Source organism: Serinus canaria, chromosome 13 (genome assembly GCF_022539315.1).
Source record: "Serinus canaria isolate serCan28SL12 chromosome 13, serCan2020, whole genome shotgun sequence".
Classification (NCBI taxonomy): domain Eukaryota; kingdom Metazoa; phylum Chordata; class Aves; order Passeriformes; family Fringillidae; genus Serinus; species Serinus canaria.
In genome coordinates this window covers 13,773,639-13,788,091 of record NC_066327.1, presented here as the reverse complement: position 1 = coordinate 13,788,091, position 14,453 = coordinate 13,773,639, and the positions used below count along the sequence as shown (strand labels likewise).

The following is a 14,453-nucleotide window of genomic DNA, read 5'->3' as shown; positions in this document are numbered from 1 at the left end:
ACCTTTGATTGATCAGGCCACTGGTGGTTACATTTATCAACATGAAGTTCACTTCCCTTCTGCATCTCTAAAAAACAAGTATCATGGCATTGTTACTCTGTAGATTCATACCCTTTTGAACACACAAATGACAGGTTTGTCCCCAGTTATGTGACTAGATAGCAGTGCTTTATTCACACCTGGGGGTCTCCACCTCCAGCATCTGTCCTAACCAGGCAGTCCCAGCTCCTTCACTGACACAATATACATCACTGTATTGGTAGAGCACAAAAAAATCATGCTTTGAGACAAACTGTTACATGGATATATTTATTGCATCGCAGTCTTAGCAATTTTAAATATAAACATTTATATCTGGAAAGCAGAATATTGCAAATTCAGTATTATCCAATATGTTCATAGCAGCATCAGCTTCCTAAGAAACAAAATGTTTAGGAAGACAGAGAAGGAATTACAAACAAGTTACACCCTCATTTATCACCATCTGACCCAAACATGGAACTGCAGCTGTGAAACAGATATTGAAGTCACCAAATGTGACCTTGAAGACGTCAGTGATTTCAAGACTGAAGAGTGTTTTTGTACCTGATTCCCCACATGGTTTTCATGTGCCAAGGTGAGGTTAACTAACAGTCACGAGCCTGGAGAGGGCAGAGGGTTGATGTATCTACATTACCTGACAGAGTTTTGATAACAACACTTGGCACTTGTATAGCATTTACCACTTCCCCAGCTCCTCCTAAGACAGGCAAGGAGTGCTCTTGGATGTGCTACAGCTGTGGGAGAGGGATGGAAGCAACTTGCCAAGACCATTCAGTGAGCAAGAGGCAGTGAAGAGAGTGGAATTTGTCAGCCCCTGACTTCCAATTCCATGTCTGGCGGCTCATGCTGCTCCTCTGTGGCTCCCTAAGGAAGTTTTACAGGTGACTCATTGGTTAACAAGTCCGTCTGGGCAACTACTGTGGGTGTGTGCACTATTGAAAAGAGGTCATCCCATCTGCTCCCCTTGTAATGCCCATTTTAGTTTTAGAGAAACCAAACATTTCTCTCATCTCATCCTCTCAGGATAATGTGTCAGCTGAAGACACCTTGGCACAGCTGCACTTTGCTCTGAAGCAGTGGAAATCAGAAGCAATCGCTATAGGAGCAGCTTTCATTTCTTTCCTGAGGGAGAGCACTGATCTTTTGAGAGGAAAAAAGGATGGATATGTTTTCACACAAACTGATCAAACTACTTTTCATTCTAAACGAATACAAGACTGACTGAAAGTCTCAGGTGTACTAATTTTTTTTCAACAAAGTCATCCGGGTGTACACCAGAAAGCTAGAAGCTAATAAGATAGTTATCCAGGAACATCAGGAGGCATTTTCCTTCCCTGACAGGCCTTCACTTCCACCAGCTAAGAGCAAGAGCACTTACAGTGACATCTGAAAGGACTTGTAAACATCATGAGACAAACATCTCTGCTATTTCCCCATTAAAATAGTCCTTTCTCCTGCACCCCAGGAAGCCAAGGAAAACCAAGCCTTCTCCATCCCCACCTCAAAAGGGCAAATTTGCTTAATTCCTTCTTCTCCCACTGGGTTTCATCTGTAAAATATTAAGAGGCAGGATCAAACATGTCAGTCGTTAGGGCAGGAGCCTGGCAGAGATTCCAGGGGCAGTTCAGGTGCTGTGAAAGGTTCACAGCATAAGGGAGGCTGCACTCAAGAGCTGGCTCAGCATCCTCCCCTTCATCTACAGAGCTCAACTGCCCAGTGCTGGCAGGATTGTGCCCAAGGCACAGGTTAGAAAGCCCCTTCCCATGTCAAAGAGTTACCACCACCTGAGTAATTCCTCTCCCCTCCTTTGTCTTTGCCTAATATCCCATCTAACACTACTCTCTGTCAGTGTGAAGCCATTCCCTCTTGTCCTGGCGCTCCTGGCCCTTGTCAGTAGTCTCTCTCCATCTTTCTTGTAAGCTCCCTTCAGGTACTCAAAGGCTGCAATTAGGTCACCCCAAAGCTTCTCTTCTCCAGGCTGAACAATTCTAACTCTCTCAGTCTTTCCTGGTTTGCAATACTAATTACAATCACAATTTCACAAATTCTGTAAAAACTTACTTTTCCAATATTATTTCTAGTCAGCAGCAGGCTTTCCTAATGTTCTAAAAGACTGTCTTAGGATTGCCATTAGCACAAACTTGAATTTTTTAAGCCAATGTCAAGAAGCGAAAGCACGAACTGAAGTAGTTCTGGGCTGCAGATGCTGCAGACTTCAGCATTCATATTTTACACTTGGCAGTGCAGGCAGGAGAGAAAACATCCTCATATTAATTGGCAGTATTTGCAGTTATGCTCTGAGGCAGACACTGGCATATACCTGAGCAGCTTCTCAGGCAAGAGCTGTCCTGGCTGAGGGAATCACTGCATCACCTCTGAAAAGCTGCAGGACTCTGCCTTCCAGTTTTATCAAGAGGCAGAGCTAGCAGTATAAGTCAGTGCTTATAACTCTGATCTGTTTAGTCAAAGACAGGAAGTTTACCTGGAGATAAACATCTTCATAAACTCAGTACTTTCAGTCTGCTGTCCCTGCTCCATTTTCCTTCAAGATTCTGGATCAAATCATTTACACCTGCCTCACTTAGGTCAGTGCCAGTAAGAAACAGAAAGGCTGAGTGTGGGCAGAATGTTGGACAGAACGTCAAATTCAATAAAAATTACGTACCTTTTTACTCTGCCTCTTTTTATCCTGCACACCTCTTCACCCAGTGATTCACAGGTGCAAGTGGGTGACTGCAACAACAAACTAGGAAAATCTAGCAATTTGTGGAGGAAAATAAGGAAAAACTTATTTTTTAAAAGTTTCAAAAAATCAGTTTACTCCAAAAAGTAATACTAATCCAAGATAAATAATTCTTCTGACCAAATAAATCCAAAAATCTAAAGAGAACAGTATGAAAATGAAGCCTAGCCAAAAGCTCTTTGAATTCAAAACTGGATGGGGTAACATTCCTTAGGGAAGAGTAAAAATCAGTGGGCACTCAGGCCTGTTCCTGCTGAGACACTGCCCTGCTGAGGGAATGCTGCAGAAGAAACAATGAATCCAAACACTGAAGGGGAAGAAGCAGATGGAAAACAGCGCTCACTGATTAATTCAGTAATCACCTGCAGAGGACGTGCTAAGTACTTCACTCTAGGTCAGAAAATACCCTTCCAGGCAATTACCAAGCTAGAGGTGTCAGTTCAGAGAAGGAACCAAACCCACACTTTTTTATTAGCTTTTTTCCCCCTTTGGCCTTACCTTTTCTACAACCACAGCCTAAGGAGGGTTTGATAAAAGTGAAGCACCTGTGCAAAAACATTTCCTAAGAAATCATCCCAGAAATGGGAAATTATTTTAAAACTTCCCCAAATTATCCCAATGCTTCTTTGAAATTATTGCAGAAAACTGCTCCCTGCAGTACCTCACCCCAAACACACTTTAAGAACCACTGCTGAGCACCAGGCTGAGCTAAGTCCCAGGAATACAGGACAGGTGGCACCTGCTGATCCTTTCGGGGGAGGTTTTCATATCTGCCCAAAGCTTTTTTACTCTCATGTTGCTCTCTGTTTCCTGCTCTTCATTCCTTAGCACAAAGACTTTGGTGTGTTCATGCTCACAGCATCACTGCAGCAAGAGAGGAAGGGCTGGGAGCAAAAAACTTTTTGAACAAAAAATTTTATGTTGAGTTTGGAAAAGGAAAATCATAGAAAGAAACAACCAGAAACAATTTAAAAAAAACACTGAAACCCAAAACTCATTTGCTTCCAAATTGTTTTCTTTTTTTTTTCTTTTTTTTTAAACAGATTTAGGAGAATACTTCAGTGAGGTAGAAGAACCCATTTCAGAACATGGCATTCCATTTTATTTAAAGAGCAATGTTATCTGCAGTATTGAACAAGCAAGTGACAACACACCTACAGGATCACTTGCTTCATCACAATCACGATACTTGAAAGAGACAAAATCTGTACGACAGCATTTTAATAATGCATTTTAAAAATACACAATGCCAGAAAAAGTGGGAAAAGGAAGACATTTTGGAAGATCTGAAGTTGTAGAAGAGGAAGAAGCAGTATTTAGGAAGCAGCTTGGAAATAATAAGAAACGAGGACAGGAAAGTAGGATACAAATGAAGAACCAACAAATAATTCATTAAATCTAAACTAGAAGAGAGCAGTTTAACCAGCTTCACAGATGACGGGAGGAACATTTTAACAATGAGGTAGTGCAAAAAAAGTAGATATCTATAAAACTATAATCCTTAACCAGATTTGCTCACCAAGGTGATGATTCTGGAAGAACAGGTCAGGGATGATATAAAAATCAAGGCACAAACTTAAGTCTAAGCACCAACATTTTTCATAAAATGTAAACAAAGAAACTTGTAGATGTGAAGCAACAAACATCTGTAAGGTTTCAGGGAAGAACCCATTATGAAAGGAAACATTGAGACTTCCAGCAGTAACTGAGAACTTGGGGAAGTGTCAATCAACAGGAAAGGCAGCACAACCACAAAAACATTCACGGTAGTTGTATCTTAGTTAGTGCACAAGGCATTAACTAGGCAGACAAATAGATTTAAAAATATGAGGTGAAGAAAAGCAAGAATTCAATGAGCTGTCACTGTATGTCAGCCTGAGGGTGATCTGACACCCTTTGGTCAAATATGAAAGAAAGAGGAGAGGTCAGAACCAATGGCCTTTGGTACTAATAGAAAAGGCAGAGAGGAGTCATCCCAAGCAGCTGAAATAAGAACAAAGCTGCCAGAAAACAGAGAGGAAAATCCCCACAACCATAAGGAAGAAAATATTCACTTGCAATAAAAGCTGCTGCGAAGTCAGGAGCAGAGATAAGCACCTTGTTTCTAGCTTCACGTTTCCAGTAATTAGTGAGGGTTCTGCTTAGTACTTAGAAAGCCAACCAGGAAAGGGTGAAGAAGGCCAGGACAAGAACAGTCTTTGTAAACCAGAGTTTAGAATGTCCTGAGGAGACAAAGTATTGACAGGAGTAAGGGGGGAAAAAAAAAAGAAGAAAAAAAGGGAAAAACTGCAGAGCACATGAACACAAACATGAACAGTAAAGAAGAGAGGGGAAACGAGGACCTCCATGAGAAGAATCTTTCAGTGCCTAGTCTCAGTTCACAGAGGGATGGGATTACAGCAGTAAAGCAATGTTTCAGAAGAAGCTGCAGAGAGTATTTAATTTTTTTTCTTTTCTTTTCTTTTTCTCCCTTGATGAAACTAATTTGCCTGAACAGTACTTTTTATTCTGTCCCAGACTGAACTTGGCTTTGAGCTCAGTGGCTGAGCTCATCAAGCCCCATGTCATATGAAATGTTGACATAAGTTTCAAGCTCCCCCAGAGGCAAACAGCTGCTTTGTGTGTCCAGAATGCCTGCTAAATGATTTCTGTGATTCACCCAAACACCAGACATATCCCTAACGACCCAGCAAGCAGAATGCTGCATCTGCAGCAACAGAAATCCATGTCACCCACAGTACAGCCACTCAATTTGAGAACTCAGGGCATCTATATGCAATGTAAGTCCTGCTACAAAGAAATTTCCCAACTTCAGCTTAAACACACAGAGCTGCTGCAAAGCACAAGGCAGTTGAGATGAATACAGAATAGCAGCAGGAAATCTCCTTTGACAACAAAGGGAACAGACTACATAATGGAACAGCTTCATTTACCCTCAAACTTCTGCAGGTAGGTTTTTTGGAAAGCAGTTTATACCTGCAGAACCCTGGTCTGATCTGCAATAATTCAACAGCCTTGCTAAAATGAAACCCTGATGAGTTGAGTTTGACTTCTATATTTCAAAACCTTTTCAGGCGCATCTCTAAAGCTCAACTGGAATTACATGATGCATCCCTCACAGGGACAGGAAAGACCCATGAAAAGTCCTGCTCCATGAGAGCTGCTGGAGACACAGCAGCTCCTGGTTTCATTAAGGGAGCCTGAAAGGTGTTTAAATACAGGACAGGTGTGTACAAACACACCAGAGAAAAACCCAATCTTTGCCAGCTTCACTCTTACACTAAGTAGCAAGTGGGTGAAATATGAAAGGATAGTTCTCCATCCTCAGCCACAGATAAACTCCAAACAGGGAGGTCTCTGAGGCAGCTACATCATTGGCTTGCTGGTGACACAGGGCCAAAGCACAGCATTACAAAGAGAGCCTAAGCTTTGATACTGGAAACAAGTTACAGTCCTGTCATCACCCACAATAAAAGAATACTTTACAATTAAGAGGTTTTCTATCACACAGAGCATTTACAGAGCTAACTATGGCAAAGAGGCCAGTAGCCATCAGCAGGATGTGACTTCAATGTTTTCAACTATTTCAAAATGACTGTCAGAATTATATCTGGAAAAGAGGACATCCATGTAACAGCAGCAGATAAACTGTTGGTTTCATTAGCAATTTCCTCTTGATATTACTCAGAATGTGCAAAAGAGCATTTCTGATTTATTGCAGGTCCAGATCTTATCCTTAAATGTGTGCCACAAGTAGTTCCTGTAACAGAGTACACCAAAATTCTCTCTGTGCTTAACTTCCTCATATCACAGAAACAACTCTGTTGCTGACCTTCTCCTAAGACCCCCAACAGTGATCTAAGGAGGCTGCTTTGGCATCAAGCCCAGGATGCTCAAGTTAAAATTCTTTCCCCTGCCTTGAGGTGGCAATGGGAAACCAGCCACAGTACCATCCTACTCAATGACAACTCTAAACAGCAATGGGAGCTGCAGCAGCAAGTCATGCTATCAAATAAATACTCTGACAAAGGCTCAGCCAAGTCAATGTGCTAAATGGACAAGCAAGACATTCTCTCCTCGAATAAAGATCTGGTTTATGTGGCGTGTGAACACCTGCTGATAATCCACCTTGGGCCGCCTTCTCCTCCGGGGCTGGCTCCTCACTCGGGCCCCACCAGCACTGGCCCCCTCTGTGTGGGCAGTCCTGCTGCCCACATCAGCTTCACTTCTGTCACCTGGAGTCTTCTTCTCTCCAGCTCTGCCCAAATGTTTCTGCCTCTCACGCTCCTCTTCTGCTCTCCCTCGTCCAGATCCAGCCTTCAAACTCAGCATCTGAGAGTCATTTGTCAGGGCCACCTCCTGTGAGACAGTCTTTGAGTCAGCTCTCTTCTTCCCTGAGGATTCCTGCAGCTTGAGTCTGTCAAACAGCTGCAAAAGGACAGTTGTATCTATGACCACACTTGTAAAACAAGAGAGGCTACTTGTTCCACACTTCTACATTGTATTTTCATGTACAATCCCAAAGCAGCTCACAAGACACAGTGCCAAATCTCCACCAGCAATAAAGACCATATTTGCTTACCAAAGTCACACAGTGATAGAAGGTCAATGAGTCTCTTGCATGGTCATGACTGTCCTAATGTGAGCACCAAGGAATTTAATTTCGGGAGCAACACTGCTGTGTGGTAGCCTTTAACTTTGGGCAGGAGAAACAGAGACACCAAGTTGCTCCTACAGCTCACTTTTCCCCATGTTCTTTTAATGTTGTCAGACAGTTTTAAAGAGATTTTCATCCTTGTATCATGAATCCCTAAGATAAAGGGCCTCTATTAGCAGAGTCTGTACACTGAAAACCGGAGGGATCTTTCATGTTCCCCAAAACAAACTAAAAGATGACATGTGGGTATTCCGGGAGGTGAGCAGATCCCAAACAACAGAAAAATAATAAAAGCTACAGCAGCAGACCCAAAGCACTATATGAACTCGTTAATCTAAGAACACATGGTGCTGAAACTGGAAAAGAAATTGCTTTTACTCTGGCAGCAGACAAGCTTTTATGAAATAATGACAAATGAGATTTTTGGTTAGCCTCTCTCTTCCCAGCAACAGGATGGAAAGCCAATGGCTGTGAGAGTGAGCTAAAGGAACAATGACAACTTGATTATTTTTAACTAATCTTTAAAAGAAGGAAGGGTGGGATCTACCAGAAAACAGATTTAAATGGCAGGAATTTGAAAGCAAACTCCTCACAATGAAACATTTTAAATGTTTTTGTGATGCTTCTCTGATGTTCAAAAGGCCCAGAGCTGTTGCCATTCAATAGGCACTGCCCTGTCACATTTTTTTTCCCTTCATTGTTCAGAAGTTCATCTATCATCTCTTCAGTTGTCAACATGGTAAACAACTCTATTTGCAGCTGGATCCTAGAGGGTGGAGAGCTTTGGAGATCTTGGGCTTCACAGTACCCAGACTGGAAGCTCAAGTGACCAAAGAGCTCTATTGTTTCTCTGGCTGCAGACATAGACTGTGCCATGAGGAACGTCAGTACCAGAGGGATGCTCTGCCACGTTCCCTGGCAAGACAAACATGGACCCTATCAGTCCATGGTGCAAAAAACACACAGAACAAATCCCACATCAAAACCCACAGAGTGAGCTTCTAGAAGTTCAGCATGCTACATTAAGCAGTGGGAACAATTCTGATCTAATTCTAAAGTGGAGTTTTAGTAACACTGAACTACTAAAGTACTTTCAGAAAGATCAGAAAACATTTTGGGTATTTTTTTTGCTCAGTTCAAATTATTTTAGAGTCATCTGTAATAAAAGGAGATAAAGTATTTCAAATGTCAACATGGGTTCAAAATCAATGCTTCCCTTTTATTACTTTGAAAAAGGGGATCCTATTAAGAAACAAAACAGCAGATGTCACCTACTCGGGTCAGTGAGAGCTGAGGTTCTGCATAGAAGGCTTTGCCCATTACTGGTTTCCTGTAAGTCTCATCCACATCTGTCAGGGCCTAAAAAAGATAAAAGAAACTGAATGACTGAAATTAAAATAAAACATGAAGCAGCTTTGGACCAGCTTTGTGTCAAAGCATTATGAAATTATGTTCCGAGAGCAAGTCCATCCCAGGAACAAGCTGTGCTTTGGAGCTGGTTTGTTAATCATCTAAATTGTACTGAAGTATAAAAGCAGCAGCAAAGATCATTCTGCATTATTTGCAAAATCTCTGTGATCTTTGCCTGCAAAATTTTTCCCTCCTCCCCACTTCCAAACTTTTCACACCTCCAAGCTCATGAATATTTAATAGCTGCTCTTCCATCCACTGTCTTTAGGATCTTCACAAGGTAGAAAACAGGGAAAAGCTTTTGTCACTGGCAGCTCAGTGAAGTCAGGGACAGAAAACACAGAAGCACCCACCACTAAAGAAAGACTGGGTTTTGCAGAGAAAGAAAACTCTGGAAGCTTCCGATATTCCTCATATTCCACCTTCCTGTGTTCTTATACAAAACTCTGAAGATGTTGGGAACCCTTCAAAGCTTCTCTCTCACCTAAAACCTCTCTAAGATGGTTGGGCACCTCCCAGATGTGCCACTTGAGTCTGAAACCCAACACTTGGTACCAGAGCAAATTTTGTCAACCACAAAACCACCTTAACCTTCCCCATATGTCATTTGCTTAAACCTGTTGCAAATTTCAAGTTCTCAATATAACAGTTACAAATTAAGGGCTGGAACAAAAATTACCATATTCCAGAATTTGTCAAAGGCAACCAAAAAGCCTGTGCAGACTCCACGGAGCCCTTTGAAAGTGCGGATGTGGACATTGATTCTGACACCATCTCGGACACAGCGATGGAGCTCCCCCAGCGGGCTGCCTTCATGGACTAGAACAGAAAGAGAACATCACCAGTCTTCACCAAAATACACAGAACCAGAGAACAGAATTGTAGAATGGCCTGAGTTGGAACAACTGATTAAAGATCATCTTCTTTCAACTCCCTCCCACAGGCAGGGACAGCTTCCACTAGATCAAGGTTGCTCAGAGTCCCATCCAGCCTGGCCTTGAACACTTCCAGAGTTGGGGCAGCCACAGCTTCTCTGGACAATCTGTGCCAGGGCCTCACCACTCTCACAGCCAAGAATTTTCTCTAATATCTAATCTCAACTTACTTTTTTTTCCAGATTGAAGCTATTCCTGCTTTTCCTGTCACTATGTATTTTTGTAAAAACTCTCTCTTCAGTATCTATCTATCTGAAAACCATGTAGAAATCCACTCTATGTACAAGTATGGCAGAGCTTGGCACAACACTTTTGTTCACAACAATAGCAATGAAGAAGCCCCAAGCACTGTAGCACACTGTGGTTGCCATTACCAGACCACCAAAACTCTTCTTACAATGGGGAGAGCCAAGACCAGAAATTATGAAGGTTTTGCTTTAGCCCACAGCCAAATCAGCCTTAGTTGAAAATCTTTTTGCTACATTTTATAAACATGCCAAGTAATCCAAACTGTAAATAAAAGTGGTTGAGAGGGAACAAAAAGCTCACAGGGGCAGAGTTAGTTCCACAGAAAAGACAAATGCCTGGTTAAGGCTACCTCAGATTAGTTATGAGCTGTGAATAAAGAACTGTAGCAGATTTGTTCCTTTTCTTTACAAGGGGATTTCTGAAACAATGAATGACCAAAATCCTTCAACTTACTAAACTGGACCAGTTTAAACTGATGAAAATGCATTGTTTCAGTTAAGATTTCAGCAGCCAGATGAACATCCTTCAAAGTCCTACAAGTCTCTGGCAAAGAAATAAAATTACTCTTAAGGAGCAGCCAGCAATTAAACCATACTAAAGCCCAGGACAATAATGCTTTAACCAGGGCAAAAGTGAAGGAATTCAGTAAAACATACAGCTTGCCTGGCTCACACAAGCCTTGTCTTCACACCAGAAATCTTTGCAAGTGTAACATTTCTAGAGGGGTAGATATTATTTACAACTGCCACCCATGCCTGGGTACTCACTTGCTGTACAATTCCTACTAAAAGTCAGGAAAAAGACTTGGTCTAAAATCTCACATGGTTCTCTACATTAATAAAACATGTGAGCCAGAGATGACCTCTCACCCTGTGCTTTAGGGACTGTACACTCAAGGTTTGATTTGCACACCAGAAATTGCTTCCTGTGAATGTAAAGTGACTGTGTAAAACAGCTGACCTGCAGGACTGGGCTGCAGGGTAATTCATGGCCACAGCAGGGAAATCTAAATCAGTTTCCTCTGAATTAACCTAATCACATTTATTTTTTGAGATCCATTGTCTTCTTGCCAGCCCTCTCCAGCTGGATAACTGCAGGAAATTGGTTTCACACAGAGTATAAGCTGTCTCAGCACCTCCCAGCCTTGCTTAGGGGGTCTTTCCATGAGCCTCTGTGTCTCCTTCAGCTGAACTGATCCATGAATCCATGTTCTGAATAAACAGATCCATCACAGGAACCACAGATGACACCATCACGATATCAAATTATTGCTTCCAATCAGAAAACAGTATTTTTTCTAACCAACCCTGAGAACTTACATAATAATTTAAAATCCAGACTTATTTTTAGATTTTAAGTTCCAATAGTCCCTTTAAGTAGGAACTCTTCCTACAACTTTTTACAGAATTCTACATCTAACCTTTATTTTCTGTCTCTTTCTACATGCCTCTGTCTCTCAGCACCCAGAAAACTACAGAGCTCCACCAAATCTACACTCTGCCCACTTTTCCTTGCTGTGTAAGTTTGCTCTTCCATGGCAAACTTCCAGCTTCATCTGAACAAAAGGGCAGAGCACATCACCCAAAAACCTTTCAACAACCTGACATTTCCAGCAAAAATAAAACCATCAAAGCAAGGCTTTTATTTTTGGAACACACCTCCTCTGCAAGCGCCGAGGGCTGTAATGAGCAGGCTCTGCACACAACTAAATCTGTCTGTGCCTTCTGTGCTGGTACAGACCAGCATGAACAATGTTTCAACAGACAGGGAAAAAAGTTACCAAGTTGGTTCTCAAAATACAACCCTTACCAAGATAAAATAAGCACATGCTTAATAGCAGGACTCTGAAGAATGACTCCAAAACTACTACAAGTAGAAGGCAAGCACCCCAAAAGGGTGAAAATAAAGATCTAAACTCTGGTTAAGTTCAAGTCCTTGTCCTCAAGGCAGACTCTATTAAGACGCAAGATTAGGAAAACCTCAAGAGAAAAGTTGAAATAACTCAGAACACTGTCAAACACCTTTACACCTGCCCTGCACATGAATTCTCTGCCCCTTGGTGAATGCAAAGTGATGATAAATGGCTCCTCCTGAACTGATCTACACAATCCAAGTTCCAAACACCTGTGGTGCAGACATCCCCCAGTTACAGGGAAAGCACAAAACTTTGGCTATAAATCACTCATTAAACACCCCAGGCTGCTGAATAGTAGTTTCTGTATCAGGTGTGCCAGTCTTCTTTGTAATCCAGACATGAATGTGTGGATATTAAGTATGTGTCCTTAATTGTTCTTAATTTTTACAGTGGTTTTTTTCTCAATTTTCATCACCAGTGCAAACTGAGACATTTTTTATTAAGATCTGAAATCACCATTTCAGGTCAGTTTTCTGGAAATCCTGAGCCAACAGACTGTTCTGCATTTGTGCAGAACACTAAGTGTGATATACTTAAGATCATGCAGCATCTATAGCAATGAACACACTGTGTTTTAGTGTCTAAGCAAGAAAAAGGTTTTGCCTTGGGCATTCAGAATCAAATATTTTGGGCTTTGCCTTTTTAGAAAAAAAATTAAGGTGATGGTGCAAAGATAATTTGAATTCAAAATGAACCCCAGTATTTTTAATTAAGTGCACTAAAGTTACATCTCACCTGACAGCAATGCCATTTGATTCTTGGTGTGGGGGCCCAAGTTGCACCTCTTCATCTTTAGGGGCTATTTACCCTGACTGCACACAAAACATTTTTACAGGAAATATGTATCATCATCACAGCTGATGAATTTAAATTTACATTACAGCTGCCTCTCACCTCAATCCACTGCTCTGCCATCATGTTATCAGAAATGCTAATATTTCTGCCTGCAGGATGTTTGGTTAGCAACCAAGTAGCAGCAGTGTCTTACAGACTTCCCCTGTGGTTATGGTTTAACTACACCCTGGACTAACCCAAACATCAGTCACGGTTTAAAATAGCACTTTTGAGAATAGAGCAGTGTCTCATCCTTTTTCTCCTTAAAACCAGGAGGATGTATGTAATTCACCAAATAACAGAGCAGAACATCACCACAATAAAGTCCGTGTCATCTCTGTGTGAGCAGCTCTGTGATGCTGTTCCTCATTCCTGCAGACCATTTCAGAGAATCACGGAATGGTCTCGGCTGGGAGGAACCTAAAAGCCCATCTTGTTCCAATCCCCCCACCACCTGCAGGGACACCTTCCACTATCCCAGGTTGCGCCAAGCCCCATCCAACCTGGCCTCGGACACTTCCAGGGACGGAGCAGCCACACCTTCTCTGAGCAACCTGTTCCTCTGCACGCCGGTGTCATTTCCCACCAAACCAAATCATTCCCCCCACATCACCCACATCCCACTATCACCCAACCGCTTCCGCCAGCCATCGCTCCCTCCTCACCCCCAAACTGCACCGCAACTCCACGCCGGCCCAGCCGGACCAGCATGACCCCGGCCCTCCCAGCCTCCGCCTCCCCTCAGCCCTGGCTCCCTGCGCCCGCCCAGCCCGGGGCCGCGCTGCCCGCGCCCTTACGGGGCATCCTGGTGAGGACATTGCGCGGTGCCCGCCGCCGCCGCGTCGCCGTTCCGCCTTCAGCCGCCTCCTGCTCGGGGCCCGCGTTGACCATGAGGCTGCGGAGGCGCTGGATGCGCTCGGGGTCGGGGGCGGGCGGGCCCCGGCGGGACGCGCGGGCGGCAGGGGCACCGCGGCTGGCGGGGGCACCGCGGCGGCCGTGCGGGCGGCGCAGGCCGCGCTGGAAGCTCTCGTACTCGGCGAGGTTGTTGAAGCAGGGCGCGGCGGGGAAGGGCAGCGGCGTGCGCGGCGAGTAGAGCGCCAGCAGCGGGTCGAAGCGGCTGGAGCTCACATCCAGGCGGCCAGGGCTGGGCGAGCGGTGGCGGGAGCCCCGCGGCTCCGCGCTCGCCGCGCCCGCCTCGTCCTCCTCCATGCCGGGCTGCGGCCGGCCGCACCGCCCAGGGCCGCCGCCAGGCGGCGCTGCCGCTCAACGCCCTGGGCCTGAGGGCGGAGCGGCCGCCATGGGCGGGATGGACCCGGCAGGGAGCCGGGAGGGACCGCCCGTTCCCGCGGGGAGCACGGACACCTCCCTGCTGCGGCCGGCGCCGGAGAGCGTCCAGCAAAGGCCGCAAGGATGGTGAAGGGTCTGGAGCGTCTCTCTTTTATAACAGACACTGCGGGAGCTGGGCCTGCTTAGCCGAAAAGACTCAAAAGGATGGTGCTAAACTCTTCACTGTCACAGGACGAGGAGCAATGCACACAAACTAAAACACGAGAAATTTCACCTTAAAATGAGGAAGAACTTGTTTGTGTTAAGGGTGACAGCGCTGAAACAGCTGCCTGGGCGTGGAGTCCCCCTCTGGAGACATCCCAGACCCACCTGAACACGTTC

The 14,453-nt window shown here is 44.1% G+C and overlaps 1 protein-coding gene across 1 annotated transcript; it reads right to left on the bottom strand.

Moving 5' to 3' along the window:
* Positions 1–290: 290 nt before the first annotated feature.
* On the bottom strand, positions 291–13,994 carry LSM11 (LSM11, U7 small nuclear RNA associated). The gene is made up of 4 exons (XM_030229334.2): positions 13,583–13,994; positions 9,532–9,671; positions 8,718–8,801; positions 291–7,213 (listed from the first exon to the last, which is right to left on the bottom strand). The coding sequence occupies exons 1-4, from the start codon at positions 13,992–13,994 to the stop codon at positions 6,827–6,829; spliced, it is 1,023 nt and encodes a 340-aa protein (XP_030085194.1). The 3' UTR covers positions 291–6,826.
* Between the last annotated feature and the right edge of the window lie 459 nt (positions 13,995–14,453).

Bases quoted from the DNA above. Each gene is read 5' to 3' on its own strand.
- LSM11 (XM_030229334.2), bottom strand. From the start codon at position 13,994: ATGGAGGAGGACGAGGCGGGCGCGGCGAGCGCGGAGCCGCGGGGCTCC. The intron at 9,672-13,582 runs GTAAGGGCGCGG...TTTCTGTTCTAG, and splicing joins TGTCCTCACCAGGATGCCCC to TCCATGAAGGCAGCCCGCTG. The intron at 7,214-8,717 runs GTAGGTGACATC...GTCCTTTTGCAG, and splicing joins CTCAGCTCTCACTGACCCGA to CTGTTTGACAGACTCAAGCT.